This window comes from Sminthopsis crassicaudata, chromosome 1, assembly GCF_048593235.1.
Source record: "Sminthopsis crassicaudata isolate SCR6 chromosome 1, ASM4859323v1, whole genome shotgun sequence".
NCBI classification, from domain to species: Eukaryota; Metazoa; Chordata; class Mammalia; order Dasyuromorphia; family Dasyuridae; genus Sminthopsis; species Sminthopsis crassicaudata.
In genome coordinates, this window is record NC_133617.1 from 472597773 (window position 1) to 472617701 (window position 19929).

At 33.3% G+C, this 19929-nt stretch overlaps 1 protein-coding gene across 2 annotated transcripts in view; it reads right to left on the reverse strand.

Annotated features, from left to right (window-relative positions):
• The window catches only part of CCZ1 (CCZ1 homolog, vacuolar protein trafficking and biogenesis associated), a 35260-nt gene extending 15488 nt beyond the window's left edge, over positions 1-19772 (reverse strand). For both annotated transcript variants that reach the window (XM_074281072.1, XM_074281071.1), the window contains exons 1-10: positions 19487-19772; positions 18089-18186; positions 17903-17996; positions 17324-17401; positions 16272-16319; positions 15434-15517; positions 14019-14194; positions 2704-2785; positions 723-784; positions 34-145 (exon numbers count right to left, since the gene is read on the reverse strand). In XM_074281072.1, the coding sequence (XP_074137173.1) occupies positions 34-145; positions 723-784; positions 2704-2785; positions 14019-14194; positions 15434-15517; positions 16272-16319; positions 17324-17401; positions 17903-17996; positions 18089-18186; positions 19487-19582 (930 nt within the window). In that variant the 5' untranslated portion in view covers positions 19583-19772. The remainder of the gene's footprint in view (positions 1-33; positions 146-722; positions 785-2703; positions 2786-14018; positions 14195-15433; positions 15518-16271; positions 16320-17323; positions 17402-17902; positions 17997-18088; positions 18187-19486) is intronic.
• Between the last annotated feature and the right edge of the window lie 157 nt (positions 19773-19929).

Genomic DNA, 19929 nt, shown 5'->3' on the forward strand with positions numbered 1-19929 from the left:
CTTAAAATAATATTTAGGAGAAAGTAATATTACCTTGTAAACAATTAAATGAAGCTCTTCATAAGTGTCATCTGTATTTACAAAAATTTTGGGAAATCTGCATTTTGCTTCTGGATCATTAAGGTTCAAAGGTCCAGTAAGAAATCTTAAAAAGCAAACAAAAACGACTCAAATTCATTGGACAAATTATGGTTTTGCAGAAAAACACATTCCACTTTACACACATGTTTAACATTTTTGAAAGCCAATCTAAAATATAAGGCAATACTATAGCTGTGTCAAACCCCTAGAATTGTAAGAAAGCAATTTTTGGGTTTTTTTTTTTTGTTTGTTCTTTAAATGAGAAATGACGACATTTCTTCTGTGACTAGTATTCTACTTTTGTCACAGACATACTTTAACTAGGTTCTAAAGGCCTACCTGACACACTAAAGTAAAATATCTTTAACTTTATGTCAGTAAGATAACATACCTATAATAAGATAAAAATCTCACATCCAAAAGTTATATTAACTTCTCATAATCAAAAAACAACAATAAATCTTTTTATTGATTTGGAAACCAATACAATTTCTCTAAATTGTATAATTTCTTCATATTAAGAAATCAACTTGGACATTCCTTAATATAAAAAGAATTCATTTGATTCTGTTCCTGATTTATTTTTAAATATGATTTAAAACTAATAAGAAACCCAAAAAGCATATCAGAGGACAAATTACCTTCCATAATGCTGAAGATTTCCTGGCATTTCTGCTCGGATTGGTGAATCCCTTCCTGCTAACTATAAACAAGTCAAAAGTTGGGAAATGACTTACAAATGAGCTTTTTCCCCCGCTTTCAAAGCTATGAAAAAAGAACATTTACATGTGCTAGTTTGTTTCAGTTTACAGTTCTCTAAAAAATGCATGCTTTAAGTTTAAGCCAAGAAGTAAAAAAATAGAAACAAAACAACAGGCCTCATTGTATTGATTTGATTGAATGATCACAATATGGTTACTACATTGTCCAACAAACTAGACTGACTCTTCTGCAAACAACACTGCTCCTTCCTCGGGCCTTGTGCCTCTGATGCTCTTTGCTCCGTCTTCCTCCCACTCCAAAGTCTTGCCTTCCCTTCTAAATCCCAATTTATAATGTGAATGATTGTGGATAGCCTCAGTTTCCTTATTATAAAATGGGAGGATTATGGAAAGTCTCTGAATTTTGTTCTAGCTCTAAATCTCTGATAATTGGGTCAGATTTTCTAAAAAGTCTTCCCTCATCCCTTCCTTTGGTTGTTAATATTCCCTTCTTGCTTAAATTACCTTGTATTTACTTCTGTGTATGTGTGGCATCCCCAGTACAGCATAAGCTCCTTCAGGGCAGAGTTTTTTTTCTTTGTAGACCCAGGGCCTATCATAGTGACTTGTACAACATAATAAGCACTTTAAAATATTTCTTAATGTATTTCATTCTGTTCTAATTAAAATCCTAATTTATTCATTTATGAATAAAAATAAGCAGTAATTAAAGTCATAAGATCACAGACTTTCAGAAACAACATGAGTAGAAAGAACATTAGATTTGGAGTGAAGAGACTTGGGTTTAAAACCCAATTCTGAAAAAAATAAAAAAACCCTGCTTTTGTCAATATCTGCATGACTTTGGGCACAAGTTACTTCTCTTCCCTGGGCCTCAGTTTTCTCTTTTGTAAAATGAAAAGACTGCACCTGATTGTCTCTGAGGTCCCTTTCAGCTCTAGATCTTCTACTCTATAAGACTATGATGAGCTAGAAAAAAATCTCGAAAAGATCTATTCCAACACCTTCATTTACAGATGAGTAAAATGAGGCCAAATGATGTTAAGGAACTTGGCCAAAGTCATAGGTTATAAATCTAGCAGAATCAGAATTTGATTTCAGGACCTGGCCAAAAACAATGTCTTTGGCATCTGGAGATCACAAATGAGCTTTCTCACATAAGGAAAGTAATGCAATTATTAGCAAACTGAAAACCTTCTAAATGGTTTATATAGGATGAAGAGTGTATTAACTAATAAGCCTCAAGGGAAACACCTGTTTTCATTTATTTTTATGGATGTATAAAGGAGCAAAAAGTAAATCTTGGAAATTATTCAAGTGGAGTGCTAAACTTCTCTAAGTTTACTTCTACTGCCTCATGCTGACATAAACTCTACTTTTTAAGTTCATGATCCTAAGAAAAAAAGACTAAATCAAAATAGAAGCTTTATAGAGAGCACAAAATACCAAATACAATACCAAATCTTTTTTTTTTTCTTTTACTTTTTACTTTACTTTTAACATTTAGAATATAAGTCATGCTACCCATATGTTTATGACTGCACATGTAGAAGTAAAATAGTAAAAACCTGAGCAGGCAATACCATAACACCAATAAATTGCTTAATCATTTATAAGACAGAACCAATATTTAAGGAAGGGAAAATATGGAATTATCCTCTAAATTGATTAAATGTTAGTAATCTAACATTTAATAGTCACTAAACAGCTATAACAAATTCACTATTAGCATTAGAGCCAATACACAAATTCTTTTTACAAGATTCCATTATTATCATATCTTTTTGACATTTATTTTTGCCAGGGGTTTGGCAAATACAATAACTATCTCATGTTACTAAATTATCAAATGGCCAACACTATAAGAAAAAAAAGCAGCACAATATTTTGGTACTCATACCTCAGGTTCAATATGTCTTGGAAATAGCGAAGTAGTAAGATATTTGTATAAAATTCTCATGTCATCTTGTTCTAATCCACTCCTGAAATTATTAGGGAGAAAAAGAAGTTACAACTTTGAAATCATCCATTTATCTTTATGCCATCTTGATCACAAAATTTTATCCATTTTTCTGTCACACCTCATTAACAAAAAAATTCTCCCTGATAACTAAGAGAACATAGTCCAAAGAGAAAAAAGCAAATTGAATCTATCTTATACCACCATGTTAAAGACAACTAGATTATTCTTGCCTCACACATAATTTAAATAAAGGAAAATTCAAAACAATTTAATCTTATGCCTATTTGTTGATGTAACTATACTATACTACATGTAGTATCTTTCAGAAAACTTTGTCAGTTGTAATAACAGAGTTTTATTTCAAGTGGTTGAAAAGACAGACATTTAGTTTGTAAGATGAGTGGGTACTAAAGTCAAATTCCTGATTTTCAATATAACCCTCATTTAGAGCTCCTAGGGAAAGGGAAATCTATTTAGGGTTATTTCTCAGTTTCTAGAAGTGAAAAAGTCAAAAAGCCCACCCCCCCCCAAAAAAAAGAAAAGTCAAGTAGTAAGAAAAGAATAGAAAAGAGAATCAAGGTGAAAAGACACACTGAGAAAAAAATGCTGCTTCCACTGACACCAGCTTTGGCAACAATCTATATATAAAGACAGATTGCATAAGTAAATAAGTCCAAGTAAATGGACTTGCTTTAAGATGGGAAAAAAGGGGGAAACATAGGTCCATCTTTCAGTTTCTACCATAAAGTATCAAAAAGTAAAAATTGGAAAGTAGGACTACTAGTAGAGTTAGAGCACTAAGAAATTCTGATAAAACTATACAACAGAACACCAATATGGAAATAGTTGTTAGGTCCTAAAAATCCCAGCACTGCTTATTTGAACAAAAACAAGGTATTCAAGGAAAGGCAGTTAAATTGAAGTTTTGCAGAGAAATAAATTGCAGATTATGTGTTAAAAAATAAATAGGCTGATGCTGCCTTTGGGGAATGTCTTCAAGAAGAAGCACCAGTCTTGACTACCAAATAAACAGCAATAAAATACCTAAATGCTACCTAAATACCTACACTGAAAGGCTGAAATGATTCTGCTTCATATCAATGGATCATATACAACAGGATCCAGTTCATTTTTGGTTTGATCAAAATAAACATAATAATAAATAATATAAATATAAAAATAATAAAAAGTCCTTCACTGGCTTAAAAAGCTTAAAATTACATGCATGTTAAGCGTAAAATGCTATCTATTTGAATATATGGGGGATGTATAGGAGATACTGTTTGTTTTACATGGCATTTTGTGACAGTTTAGGTAAATCATTTCCTCTCATCTTTTCTATGCTGATACAGAAAGACCCCAAATATTGTTTAACTTATTAAAAAAAAAAAAAAAAAAAAGTACCTTCAAAGAAATTAAAAAAAAAAAAAACACTCCAAATGCAAATGCAGCTAGCTAGAGTTAACAACCAAAATACTTCCCATCATTATTCTATTAGAGATACAATCTTATTATAATATTTGCTAAATTACTTAAAAATAAGAGCAATGTTATCTATCAGTGAATAAGTTATTAAATGTTATCAGAACTGATTGCTCCTATGCTTTAATACTTTTTTTTGCCCATGAGACATACCATAAAGTTTTTTGTTTTTTTTTTTAACAAGACCACACTATTTAAGTATGTATTTTCATACTCTAATAAATAACATATACCTGTTAAATTTTCATAAGAGAAAAAAATCTCAGAAGAAAAATCAAATGATATGACTCTTCACTATATCAATACTATCTTCAGAAAATAAACAACAGTATAAAGAACTATAAAGTATAAAATGCGTAAAAATAAAAAGGAGCTTTTTATGCATATATTAAGACTTTAGAGATATCTTGATAAATCCAACTACATATAACTATTCAATAATTCTATAATCAATAGCATTAAACAAGGCATAATGGAATGAAAAGGTACTTATTACATTTTACTATGTACCAAACATTATCTTAGGTAGTAGGAATATATAGAGAAAAAAAATGAATTAATCTCTCCCTTTAAGAAATTCATATTCTAGCAGGGATGACAGCATATGTACACATATAATTGTTTCATTCTTTGCATTTGTATCTCCAGTACCTAGAAAATAATAGATCCTTCATAAGTTCCTGTTGATGACTAATATAAGCAAAATAAATATTAAGTAATTTTCAGAGGAAACCCTAGCAATTGGGGGAGGGGGAGAATCAGGAAAAGCCTCATGGAAAAAGATGCAGTTGAGCTGAAGCACATTGGGTTGGGGGGAGGGGAATTACTATAATTGAAGGGAAGTGATGACTAATAGAGCTAGAAAAGTAATTCAGTGCCAGATTATGTGAATTTTATCATAGAAGCCACTGGGATTTATTGAGCAAGGATATAAAATAGGCTCGACATTCTCTCTTGGTGATCATATCAGTTCCTCTGAATATCATCTCTGTAAAGAGAATAATCTATATATCCAGCTTGAGTCCCTCTTATGAGCATCAATTCTGTATCAAAGACTGTCTTTTGACACTTCAAACAGATGTTGTCATCAGGCATCTCAAACTCTGCATATCCAAAAAGAACTCATGATTTTTGCCCCCAAATCTTCCTTTTGTCTAAACTTCCCTGTCAAGGGTACCATCATTTTTCCACTCACCAAGGCTTGCAACTTCTACATCATCTTCTGCTCTTCACTTGTACCCTCTCCACATATCAAATCTGCTTTTGAAGTCTTGCCAATATCCTGCACTACTACAAAACCTTCTAGTTAAACTTGTCTCCTTCCCTTGAGTTTTTCCCCAGTCTATCCTTGACCCAGCTGCCAAAGTGATCTTCCTATGGACCTAGCCATGTCAGACTTCCTACTCAATAATCTCCAGTGGCTCCCAATTATGATTAAGATCAAAGATAAACTCCTTTGGCATTTAAAGCCTTTCACAATCTGACCCTTCCTACCACTCCAATCTTCTTATATTTGACTTCCCTTTATGCAATCTATGAACTAGCAACCCTGGCCCTACTTGATGTATGACACATATAACAGTCCTTTTTCCCACCTCCATGCCTTTACTCTGCCAGTCCCCCATTACTGGAATGTTCTCTATTCTCAATTCCCGTCTCTTAACTTCCCTGGCCTCCTTGATACAGCTCCAATTACACTGTCTAGAGGCCCTTCCATTTCTTCAAGCTGGCAGTGCCTTCCTTTCTGACATTACTTTTGGTCTACTCTATCTATCTATCTATCTATCTATCTATCTATCTATCTATCTATCTATCTGTGTGTGTGTGTACACATAAAGTAAATTGAAAGTAACATTAGAGAATAATACATGTGTTATCCACATATTCTCTCCCCCATTAGAATATGAGTTCCTGGAAGGTAAAGACCATTACTGTTCATCTTTTTAATCCCTGTAGTACCTGCCAAACAGCAAGTGCTTAATAAATGCTTCCTGACTTGATTCTTAGGCATTGTATTACTAGACTAGACATTGATCCTTTCAATAACCAAGAAAATATTTTCTCATGGCATTCTACCATGAATAACAATTTCCATTTACATAAAGCTTTGTGAGGAAATAGTGCCTCAAAGGAAGGTAGCATGGGTAGATGGAGAGAGCTTTGAAGTACTGGGGTCAGAGGACCTGGATTTAAAGCCTGGCTCTCTCACTTATTATGTGTGATTTTGAACAAAAGACAATTTCTCTGTATCTCAGTGTCTCAACTATTAAATGCAGGGATTACACTAGATAGCTTCTATAGTTCCTTCCAAGTCTAAAGCTATTTTCCTATGACCCTACTGGGGAGTAAAACATATTCACAAGTCAGTACTTACAAGACACATAAAACAAATACACAGTGATCAGTGATAGAAGAGTAACAGCTGCCAGAAATCTTACCAATTTCTCTTGTAGGATATGGAATTTGAACTGAGATTTGAAGAGAGTTATTAAGAAAGGAAAGTATTCCAGGCATAGGGAACAAATGCCTTATGAGGGGAAAAGCAAGAACACCAATGTCACTGGATTGAAGAGCATGTATGGGGAATGGGGAGGCAATAAGGTGTAAGAAGACCAGAAAAGAAGGGGGCAAGTGATGAGGGGCTTTGAAGGTCAAACAGTAATTTTATTTAATCTTGGAAGTAATAGGGAGTCCCTAGAGTTTACTGAATGGAGAGGATTGGTGGGATGTGACATGATCAGAGCTGTACTTTTTAGGTAGATAAATTTGATAGCTGAATGAAGAATGGACTGGAATGGGGGAGAGACTCGAATCAGAGAGACTATTCAGAAAGCTTGCACCAGGGTGGTAGCAGTATCAAAACAGGGCAGAGATAAGTATTCAAAAGATGTTTTGAGGATAAATAAAATCAAAACTTAGGCTTAGCATCTGATTGGATAAGGGGGACTTAAGAGTAAGAAGCTAAGGATAACATAACTATGATCTTGGGTGATTGGGAGCATCCTAATATCCTCCATAGTAATAAGAAAGACAGAAAGAGGGAAAAGCTTGGGAGAAAGTTTGGTCTTAAATAGGTCGAGTGTAAGATATATGCATGAGATATCCAGTTTGAGATACCTAAGGAACTATTAGGACAGAATGATGATGTATACATTGTCAGCTGAATCTAACTTTTTTATTTGAATGAATTTCTTTATAACAAAGGAGGGTTTTTCTATCTAGAAATAAATAATGTAAAAACAAAAAGGTGTCAATTGAAAAAAATCTGTAATTTTTACAAGTACATTTTCTTGATGTCTTTTATTTTTATATCATAGTTCTTCTCCAGAGGGTCTTCCTCTTATATTAAAGATTGGAGAAAGATTACAATAAAGAAAAAGAAAAAAAAAAATCCAGTTTAATAAAACATCAATTATATTTGATTGTGTATATGGCATTTATTACTTATATCCCTTCTATCTCTCAATTCTTCTCTGAGTCAAAATTGGTCTTTAGAATTACGTAGCATGATTTTAACTTGCATTTCTCTTATTAATGATTTGGAGAGATATTTCATATTTTTACTAATAGTATAAAATTCCTCTTTTAAGAACTTATCTCCTTATCCAGTGGGGAATGATTCTTCATTGTACGTGTATATGTGTGCCTTAATTCCTTATATTCCAGGATATCAGGGCTCTATCAGAGATATCTGATGAAAAATGTTCCCTAATTAAGTTTCCATTCTTTATTCTAGCTGTTGATGCAAAAGCTTAAAATTTCTTATAGTCAAAATTACCCATTTTACTTTTTGTAAAGGTAAAATATCCTTCATTTTTGTTAAGAATTCTCTCCCTATGCGACTCTCTTCGACAATGAAGGTCCAAATCAGTTCCAACTGATCTGTAATGAACAGAACCACCTACACCCAGAGAAAGAACACTGGGAAATTAATATAGACCACAACATAGCATTTCTGCTCTTTCTGTTATTGTTTGCTTACATTGTTGTTTTTTCTTCTCAGGTTATTTTTACCTTCTTTCTAAATCTGATCTTCCTTGTACAACAAGATAAGTGTATAGATATGTATACATATATTGTATTTAACATATACTTTTACATATTTAACATGTATGGGATTACCCACCATCTGGGGGGAGGGGGGAGGGAAGGAAGAGAAAAGTTGAAACAGAAGTTTTTGCAAGGGTCAGTGTTGAAAAATTACCTATGCATATGTTTTGTATTTAAAAAGCTATTCAAAAAAGAATTCTCTCCCTAGCCATAATTATGAAAAATTTAACCAAAGAGTAATTATTAAATCAAAGAATAAGAATTTAAAAATTTCTAAAAATTCTATTTATTTTCTCCCCAATATTCTTGATATAATCTTTCCCTCTTTTCAATAGTATTTTTTTCCAAATACATGTAAACACAATTTTTAACATTCTTTTTTTCCCCCCACAAGATTTTGAATTTTCTATTTTCTTTATCCATTCCTACCTTTTCTCTTCCTTAAGATGGTAAGCAATTTGATATAGGTTACATCAAATGCAATGATGTAAAACATGACATAATATTCTATAACTGAATACCATTCAATAAGAAACTAATCTAAACTATTTTTGTCAGTTTCCCTTGAAATTCTTTTATAGTACAACCACTGATAACTCATGTTAGGGCATTCTTTCTATTTATGCAGTCATTTTGTTAATCCAATAAAACAAAGAACAGTGATTTAAGAGATTTAAATTATGAATAGTTTATTCTTTATTTATTTTTTGGGTGAGGCAATTAGGATTAAGTGAATTGCCCAGAAGGACAGAGCTAATAAGTATTAGGTGTCTGAGATTGGATTTGAGCTCAGGTCCTCCTAATTTCAGGACAGTACTCTATCCACTGTGCTATCTAGTTGACCCTAATTATGAACAATTTAAACATAATTTGGATGATTTACTAACTTAGAAGGTCTTTAGACTTCTTAGATATTAAAAAAAAAATTAATGTAATTTTCAAATATAAAAAGTAATATTCTATGAAATGAAAAAGGTTAATATGTACAGTAACAACTCACTTACAGAGTACTTAAAGCTTTACAAAGCATTTTAGCTCACCACCCTGAGAGAAAGATAGTACATGTATTAAGATTTCCTGGATAATGAAACTGAGGCTCAGAGAGGCTAACATGCCCCCAAATCAACAACTAGAAAAGATATCTGAATCTGTCTTTCTGTTTTTAAGTCCAGCTCCCTTTCCACACTATACTTCTCATAGAATCAGAGAAGGCTGGAACTAAAGGAGCTTTACAGAGAAGTTAGTCTAATGCCTTCATTTTAAAAATGAAGAAATTGAGTATAAAAAGTTTAATGATTTGTAAGGTCAGCATTGGTCATGCCAGGATCAAAATGAAAATCAATCTCAAGCCAGTGCAATTCTGACTATACAAACCTTTCTTTAAAGAATTTTTTAAAAAATAAAACTATTTCTAAAACTTAATTGATGAGAAACTTTCCTTAATTTTTGAGAAACTTTTAATTCTTATTCTTTGATTTAATAATTACTTTTTGATTAATATATATATATATTTTAGTATACAAAAAATGAACCATTATCTTTTTTTAGATAATATATGTTACCTAGATTCTCCAAACTGATCAACCCACAATTCATGAATTCAGGATTGCTGCTTGCTGCTTAGATTTTTTTTAAAAAAAGATTTTCTTTTCTGAGTTATATGATGGATAGGATATTTCTTTAAAAAAAAAAAAGTGGGACCCACATTTAACACCACATACTAAGATAAGATCAAAATGGGTCCAAGATTTAGACATAAAGAACGAAATCATAAATAAATTGGAGGAACATGGGATAGTCTACCTCTCAGACTTGTGGAGGAGGAAGGAATTTGTGTCCAAGGGAGAACTAGAGACCATTATTGATCACAAAATAGAAAATTTTGATTACATCAAATTAAAAAGTTTTTGCACAAGCAAAACTAATACAAACAAGATTAGAAGGGAAGTAACAAATTGGGAAAACATTTTTACAGTTAAAGGTTCTGATAAAGGCCTCATCTCCAAAATATACAGAGAATTGACTTTAATTTATAAGAAATCAAGCCATTCTCCAATTGATAAATGGTCAAAGGATATGAACAGACAATTTTCAGATGATGAAATTAAAACTATTTCCACTCATATAAAAGTGTTCCAAATCACTATTGATCAGAGAAATGCAAATTAAGACAACTCTGAGATACCACTACACACATGTCAGATTGGCCAAGATGACAGGAACAAATAATGATGAATGTTGGAGGGGCTGTGGGAAAACTGGGACACTGATGCATTGTTGGTGGAGTTGTGAAAGAATCCAACCATTCTGGAGAGCAATTTGGAACTATGCCCCAAAAGTTATCAAACTGTGCATACCCTTTGACACAGCAGTGCTACTACTGGGCTTCTATCCCAAAGAAATACTAAAGAAGGGAAAAGGACCTGTATGTGCCAAAATGTTTGTGGCAGCCCTCTTTGTAGTGGCTAGAAACTAGAAAATGAATGGATGTCCATCAATTGGAGAATGGTTGGGTAAACTATGGTATATGAATGTTATGGAATATTATTGTTCTGTAAGAAATGACCAACAGGAGGAATACAGAGAGGCTTGGAGAGACTTACATCAACTGATGCTGAGTGAAATGAGCAGAACTAGGAGATCATTATACACTTCAACAATGATACTGTATGAGGATGTATTTTGATGGAAGTGGATATCTTCAACATAGAGAAGAGCTAACCCAATTCCAATTGATCAATGATGGACAGAATCAGCTACATCCAGTAAAGGAACACTGGGAAATGAATATAAACTGTGAGTACTGTTTTGTTTTGTTTTGTTTTGTTTGTCTTCCCAGATTATTTTTACCTTCTGAATACAATTCTTCCTTTGCAACAACAACAAAAATCGATTCTGCACATTTTTATTGTACCTAGGATATACTATAAAATATTTAAGATGTATGGGAATGCCTGCCATCTGGGGGAGGGGGTGGAGGGAAGGAAGGGAAAAATTTGGAACAGAAGGGAGTACAACGGATAATGTTGTAAAAAAAAAAAAATACCTATGAATATGTACTGTCAAAGAAAATGTTATAATTATAAAAATTCATAAAAAATGTTTAAATAACAAAAAGAATATAAAAGTTAGAAGACATTTTCTCCAAAGAAGTAGAGGATCTGAAAGAAAAATGACAGATCTGGAACATAAAAATACTAAAGTAAAAGAAAATTTTGGCAGAAAAAAAAGCACAAAAGGTATCATCTTTAAAAATACACATCGGGGCGGCTAGGTGGCGCAGTGGCTAGAGCACCAGCCTTGAATTCAGGAGGACCCGAGTTCAAATCTGGTCTCAGACACTTAACACTTCCTAGCTGTGTGACCCTGGGCAAGTCACTTAACCCCAGCCTCAGGAAAATAAATAAATAATTAATTAATTGAAAAATACACATGAATCCCATATAAGCCTAAGAAACTGATCTTGAAGACAGAATACACAGCCATAATTTATAATTTTCCAGGATTATAATTTTCCAGAACAGAACAAATTAAAAAACCTAAATACCATGCTGTAGAAAATACAAAAAAAAAATCTGCATTGTACATGAATAAAGAATAAAGCACTGATTAATCAAATTCACTTATCATCACCATTAAAAAAAAAAAATCCTACCATGTTTAAAACTCCAAAGTTAAGGGAGATTAAAATTCTTAAACTCAGTAACAAACAAATTTTGCAAGTGACCAGAAGACTTTCAAATACGTAAGAAAATCAGTTCAAATAACCTAGGATGACTTTTCAGTCATGAGAAAGTCAAAGAAAAAATGGAATAGGACATTCCAAAAAGTAAAGTGAGTCAAGAAACAATTCTAAATAACCTCTCAAAAAGCTGAACACTATTTCTCATTGCTGAAAAAGATGGGCCTGCACAAAAGAGATATAAGAAACAAAGATTTAAAAACAAAACAAAAATACTACAGGATTAGAATATTTAAATTGCAGAAATTCTAAATAACAAGAAAGGCAAATAGGTACAATTATAAAGAAAAGATGAATAAAAAGTTCTCATTTTTATAAATTGCTGCATAAAATAAAGAGAAAATGAATCCTGAAATAAAACAACAAAGAAGGATCATCACTGGGGACAAAAAGGACTTAACAGACTAAAGATTTATAGAGAACTTAAAATAATATGAAGAAAGAAAGAAGGCAGAACTGAATTCATATTCCATGGATTAGATTCAATGATTTCCCTACCCCTTTAAATAAATCAGTAATCTTTTGGGGGGAAGGGTATCACAGTAGTATAAATTTCATGCATGTGGAGATGGAACAACACAGACGGGAGTTGGAAGCTCATTTTCACCAAGTCTAAAGATAAACTGTGCTTGTGCTTCCCTTAGGATTGCATCTCAACTCTTGAGAGGGACTATCTAAGAATGCCAATGAGTGGTCAGCATGGAGAGTGATGATGGTCATAGAAATTGAGATACAGGATAACCCGATATTAGGAATAGAGTGAGGTAAGATAAGAGTGGGATTAAGATGGGGCCTTCATAACTTGGGACCCTCATAAACTGAGAAAGAATGCCTATCACTATATGACATGTTTTCCATCTGACATAATTTCTTTTCTAAAATATTTCTAAGTGTGAGGCGTAACAGAAAGAAGGCAAGAAAGGTAAGATCAACAAATGCAGTAACACAAAATTGGGTTAAAGCTTAATATGAAATATGCTCCAGAAACTGTACCCTCATGAAAAAAGGAGAATAGAATCCAGAAATAGTTATTTTTTCAGTTCCACAAATATCAAATGTCTATTACAAACTAGGAGCTATGTTCAAGACTGAAAGTATAGCAGACTTTTTTTTTTTTAAATATGCTTTTAACTAGTAGTATAAGGAAAACTGAACTTGAGGTCAGAGTTTTTAGATAGGAATACAAGTTCAATTCAATTACCAGCTATTAGCAAGCTACAGCTTCTCTGAGAAGAAAATTGAGGATGACAAAATAAAGGAAAATTTCTTGGACACAGGCACTATTTAACAATTTGCTTAAAAAGTTGGAGAGTGGGAAAAGAAGATTCTAAATTACACATTCAGCTGGATGAGAAGAGAGGGTTAAAAGAGGAGACATATAGGACAAAAAAACCAATGACCTTTGATTGAAAATCAGAGAATCTGGGTTCAAAGTCAATTTTTGACATTTACTACCTATGTGACTTTGGGAAATCATTTAACCTTCCTGGAACTCAATTTCCTCAACTGTAAAATGAACGGATTAAATTAGGATGATTCCAAGGTTTCTTTCAGGTCTAGATCAGTGATCCTATGGGTAAGAAAAATAATTATATAAAAAAGAGAAATTACAAATTTAAGTAAATTCAAGGAACTTGAGCTAGAACAGGTAAACAAGAATGATAATGAGAGGGAAAGCCTATAGGAATAAACCAGCACCTATGAAGAGTAAGGAAAAGCAATCCAGGGGCATAATACTGATTTAAAAGAGGACTAACATAAAAACTGCTACAAAATAAATGAATGGCAGCAACTTGTCATAATTTTAGCATGCCTGAGCTAAAACAATCCATCAAATGAAAATGAATAGCAGGGGGAAAAAATCCCACAATTTTATGTGCATAAAAAAATTACATCCAGACAAAATGAAAAAATAAATAAATAAATAAATAAATTTTTTTAAGCTGTTTTTAAGTTCTAAGACTTGGAGAATACCTACCAGATGAGTTGATCATTATAGAGAAAGGCAGTATATTTAACTATATTCAAACTTTCTTCCATCTTATTAATAAAGGACTGGATTTTCAAGTAAGTCATTTTATCCAATGGGAAAAAGCTGATTCCACCAAAAATGTCAAGTAGGTCACATGACTGTAAATGCAGAGTTTGCAAATACTGTGGGGAAAATATAAAGTAAAAAAAAAAAAAGCTTACTAATATTAAACAAAATTTCTAATAACAAAACTATCAAAATAAAAAAAAATTTTTGAATAGTCATTATTTCTATGTTTTATGTTAAAAATAATTTTTGGAGCTAGGAAGGATAAAATACGGTATTGTTAGCAATGCAAAGGAGCTACATTATGATTAAGAGCTGTATCTTAGTTTGTAAATTTTGTCATAAAGCACTGTTTAAATCCCCAGATCTCCCAGTGAGTCAGTGATTTTAAGTTACTACATGGAGTATGGTTCAGATTTTACAATATGCACTTTACCTTACATGTGATCTATATTCACATTTTACTCTCATGATTTAATATATGGTTTGCTTTCTTTAAAAGCATCAAATTCCTTAAATTAGCGCTTCCTCAAAGTGAGGCCTTCTTTTAAAGGTCCAAACACTACCTTTCTAAATAGCTAAAAGGCACCATCTTATTACTGTAAAAGATTGGATTAGACTAAGTTAAAAGAGGATAGTCTGAAAATTATCATTAAGAAAATGAAGATGAGTAGCAAATCTAAGGGTATTTCTACAGTTAATCTTCAAATTGTGGATTATATGAAGTATGTCATGACAGAATATCCCAAAACAAAAGGAACCCCTCAAAACATATCAAGAAGTATTTTGGGGAGGAAAACAACTGAGAACAATCACTTTAAAACTACCACAAACTGAATTTTGAACAGAGGATGGATATATGCAAAAAATATCAATGAACATGATATTTAAATCATTTGGCACAACAGAATTATTAACTATACATTATTCTTACAATATCGTAAATGTTCAAAGTTCCCACTTTGATTAAGCAAAGATATATGTTTACTAAATGGAATCAATACATAAAAAAGAAATTAAATTATCAAAGTCACAGAAAATTTCAATGAGTCAAAAGACTAATTACCTTCTGTTTACAGATAAGTGAACTAGATCAGACTTGGATGATAGCCATAGATCTGATTTCCTAATATGCATGATTCTCTGACATTTGATGGAATAATGAAAACAATATCAAATTAGATCTAAAGAATTTTCTTATTTGATCCATACCATAACATGTGCTCACACAGCATTTAATTATCTGAATATTTAAGTTGTCTGTTATTAAGATGAAAAGTGATTTTGTCTTGAATAAATATCTATACATCTAAACTTTAATGAAGAAAAAATTGTAAACAAGTCACAAAACTTACCCGATGGAAAAATTTTTCTAATCTTTCTTTTAGAACTTTGACACCTCCATCTTCCATGGCTTTCAGAAAGGTACCATTAAAAAGCTAATAGTTTAAAAGACAGAAATATTATCAGTTTCTTTAATACTAAATTCTTTCATTGCCCCTTAATAACCTTGTCCTTCTTAAGGACTCATTCTGCTATCCCTTTCAATTATAAGAGAGAGTAAATTAGAAGTTAACCAAAAGATTGAAATTGTTGCCTTTTTTTAACTTTAAAAAAAAAGCTACTCAAGCAATAAAGCCATTCAGAATTATTTCTAATTATGGGCAAAAACTATCAATTACCTGCATCAAATATCACTTTAAAAACTAAAACTTCTAATCTTATTACAAAAACAAAAAATACAATGATAATTCTCAGAAACTGAAATCCTCTCCCTTCTTGGACAGATAACGTACAAAAGATCTTTGACCTCCACATTTATTCTTGTTAAAGAAACTAGGTAGTATATTGCAAAGAATCCTGGCGTTGAAATCAATTAATACTTCAGTTTGAGTCTTGCTTCATTCACCAACTCTGGGATCCTGGGCAAATCACTACCACTACCATTCTAAGTCAGTTTCATCATTTGTATAATGGGGCTAATAATAGTATCTACCTCTTACTGTTGTTGAAAGAATCAAAAGAGATAATATGTAAAGTAGTTTACAAATCTTAATAATGCTATACAAATGCTAGCTACTAGCTATTGTTGCTCTCAGAGGAAAGTAGGTAATTACTTTCTTTTTTAACAACATCCACCACCTAAAAGGGAACTAATAACTTTCTCCAAGTTCTAAGTATGTTTAAACTTACCTTATACATGCTATAGCACTGTTGTAGTACAGAGCTGTACACTTTGTCCTACAAAAAAAACAAAAACAAAAACAAAAAAAAAAAAAAAACCAAAGAACCCAGAATAAATCTCAAGTTGAAAACATGAGAAAAACATTTTCTCCTACTGACTTTTTGGTCCAGCACTTAAATTCTTATAAACTTGATCCCAAGATAGCTAAACATAGAAAGTAAAAGATATTTTCTTCAAATCCATAGAGTAATGATTTCTTAGAATCCCTTCAAATTGAATTGTTTTGTGACACCTTTGATTATGAAAGCTGTTTCAGAAATAGTTATTTTTTCAGTTCCACAAATATCAAATGTCTATTACAAACTAGGAGCTATGTTCAAGACTGAAAGTATAGCAGACTTTTTTTTTTAAATATGCTTTTAACTAGTAGTATAAGGAAAACTGAACTTGAGGTCAGAGTTTTTAGATAGGAATACAAGTTCAATTCAATTACCAGCTATTAGCAAGCTACAGCTTCTCTGAGCCTCAGTTTCTTCTTCTATAAAACAGGGATAATACTACTTAAAGCAAAAGGTAGTTTTGTATAGCAGAAAAAAAGCTGACAAGGAAGCCTGAAAGACCTGAGTTCAAGTCCCCATTCTGAGTAACCCTACACAAGTCACTTAGTCTTTTGATATTCACTCTAAGCAACTCTAAGAATATAGATGACAGAGAAGAGTCTATCTGCATTGGCTGCAGGAATGTTCTCACCTGGAATCTCCATGTATCAGTGAAACCACAGGTTCAGATGCTATCCTATTACTTATAGTACTAATTTCCCAGGATTGGGGAGAGAATCAAATGATGCAATATATGTACCATTCTTTATAACTCTAAGAAACTATACAAGGCTGAACTATTATTATGTATATTATAAGACATCTTAATATGTACTAAGAAACATATAAGAATGACCTACTTTAAATTTCTGACCTAACATTTCTTACAACTAAATATGTATTTTTATAATAATGATAAATTTCAAGGTATTCTAAAAAATGAATTAAAAAGTTACAATTACCAATAACTCTTCCTCCTGATATTCAACAATTGGTTTTCCATCTTTACTGTGCTTCTCAATCATGGGATTCCGTACAACCTACATTATTTGAGAAAAAATTAAATTTTATAATGCATACTTATTTTTAGTTCTATTGTAATTCTCATACTTTAGTTTTTTGATTTGCTAAACATACTGCCATCTTCAAACCCCTTATGATTTATCAAAATAGGTACACTGACAAATACTTTAATTAGAAGTTTGCTTGATATTTTGAAGTCACATTCAACTTTATTGTTAATTCTATGATAACAGCTAGGCTTTTAATATTTTACTCTATAAATGCCATCTGCAGGCATAACCCAAAGTAGGTTGCATTATATAATCATCTCACATTACATTACAACCAAATTCTACCATGAAGGTGTGAAATTCTCTTCTAATGTTATTTAGCTGACAATATATTCATAACATTTGTCATTAAATAATGCCTGTAGAGTTGTATCCACTTAACATCCTGCATTTAAAGAATCAATCATCAACATTAAGTGGAATAGGATTCAAAATATTTTAGAAAGATATACATTGCATATTAAGTACCATGACCATCCAGAAATTTTCTTCTGGTTCATTGAAGAACTGCCTATTCTTCTGTGTGTGTAAGGATTTTGCAGGTTTTGATGGACTAAATGTCCTAGAAAAGATTTAAAAAAAAAAAAATTGGGGGGCAATTCTCCAAAACAGTCTTAAGAAATCAATGAGCTATGCAATAGTATAAAGTATTACCTTGTAAACTGCACAATAGCTTCACATAATCCAACATTTCTAATTTTTTCATTCTTTTCCACTTCATTTGGATGATAAAACAGAATCTTCTTTTCTTCCTAAAAATTAAAAACAGACCTCATTGATATAAAAAAGATCTGATTCTGAAAAAGCAAAGCTAAACATCAACTTTTCATCTCTTCTTTCAAATTAAAAACAAAGCTGGGCCCCATTACCAATAATTCTCCTCTCGACAAATACATAAGAGAAGTAGCTATCACTACTCCATACTGAATTCACAATTATCAAACTATCATACAATTTCCCTTAAAAGCACCAACTTTGAATTTTCTCCAACTCAATTTTAAGAGCTGTGTGGCTTAGTAAATTGAGTCCTGGATTCAAATACACGTAAATATATTCCATATCCTGACTGTGCTACACTGGAGGAATCACATAGCCCTCCTAAGAGATGCAGGAAACACCTGATTTGGCGGAGGGAACTTCCTCTACCAAAGACACACCACATCCAGTCTATTTTCCTGGATTACATTTATACCACCTACTTTTCTAAGAATTGGTAGCAGCAAATTTAAAAGAGATTTTTGAGCATTTAAAAATTGGTAGCTTTTTAAAAGTTTATGATTAACTACTCATAGAATTAAAAATAATCCTAAAAAAGAAGTTACTTAAAAGCAAAACAAATAAACAAACAAGATAAAGTTTGGGAAAAAACTTTTAGAAGGCAGGATTTTTAAGTCCCCTTCACCCCCCCAATCCAATTATATTTGGCATAAAGCTCCCTTACAGCTTAATCCTCAACAAAGATGAAAGATAGGCGCTCGGACAAAAAACAGAGTCGATCCAAAGAATCTCCAGATTCCAGGAGACAATAAAATATTTTTGAGTTGTAGAGAAAGGTGAAGGTACTGTAAAATCAGGTCAGTATTTGGGGGAAGGGGAAATAAGAGGGAGGGGAAGCAGGAGAAGGAAGGGAAAGGAAAGACCCGAGGAAGGGGAGGGATGTTTTGTTTTTGTAGCCAGAGCTGTCACAAGACTCCCTCGCAGAAGCCCACGCAGTCCTAACCCACCGGCATGAATCCCTGTGGCGATCTCGCAACGCCTCCTTGGAAATAACTGAGGAAATGCTCAAAGTAAAGGTCAGGGGAAATAAAGACGCCATTTCCCCCTGTTCAAGCTCACGACCCTTCAAGTCTGGCACCCGTGGATCCCTCAGAGGAAGAACCGCTTGCCCTTGCTGGCCTCCCGCCCCGTCCCTCAAACCTCTCCCAGGAAGAAGGAGCAGGACGCCGGCAGAGACCCACGCGCACTCACACTCCGCTCCGATCCATGCTCCCCCCCTCCACTCCAGGCAGACTGACAAGACAGGACAGACCACCCCCTTTAATCCCCAACTACCTCTCCTTCTCGGGGACCGAAGCGGGGATTGTAAATGAAGAAACTCAGCAGTGCCGGGGGGAACTGCTTCTCCTGAGCCGCCCCCGCCGTAGCCATCCCCGGGCCTCCGGAGCGAGGCGGGGAGGCAACAGCCTCCGGCCCCCCGGCGACCTCACGCGACCCCGAGCTCTACTGAAAAACTGGGACTCTCCTCCTCCTCTTCCTCCTTCTCCCCCTCCTCCTCAAGCCAGGTGCCTCCGGCTGGGACACTTCCGCTTTACTCAAGGCAGCAGCTCCGGAAAAAGTCTTGGATGTCCCGGAAACACTTTTCCTTCGCCTAATCTCTCTATGAAGCTGCCGCTGCCCTTTTTCCGCCCTTCTTTTGCAGTTTCTAATTTCCCTCTTCCGCCCACCTCCAAGAAGCGAGACTGCGTAGGATTAGAATTAGAGTTGCAAGAAATTTT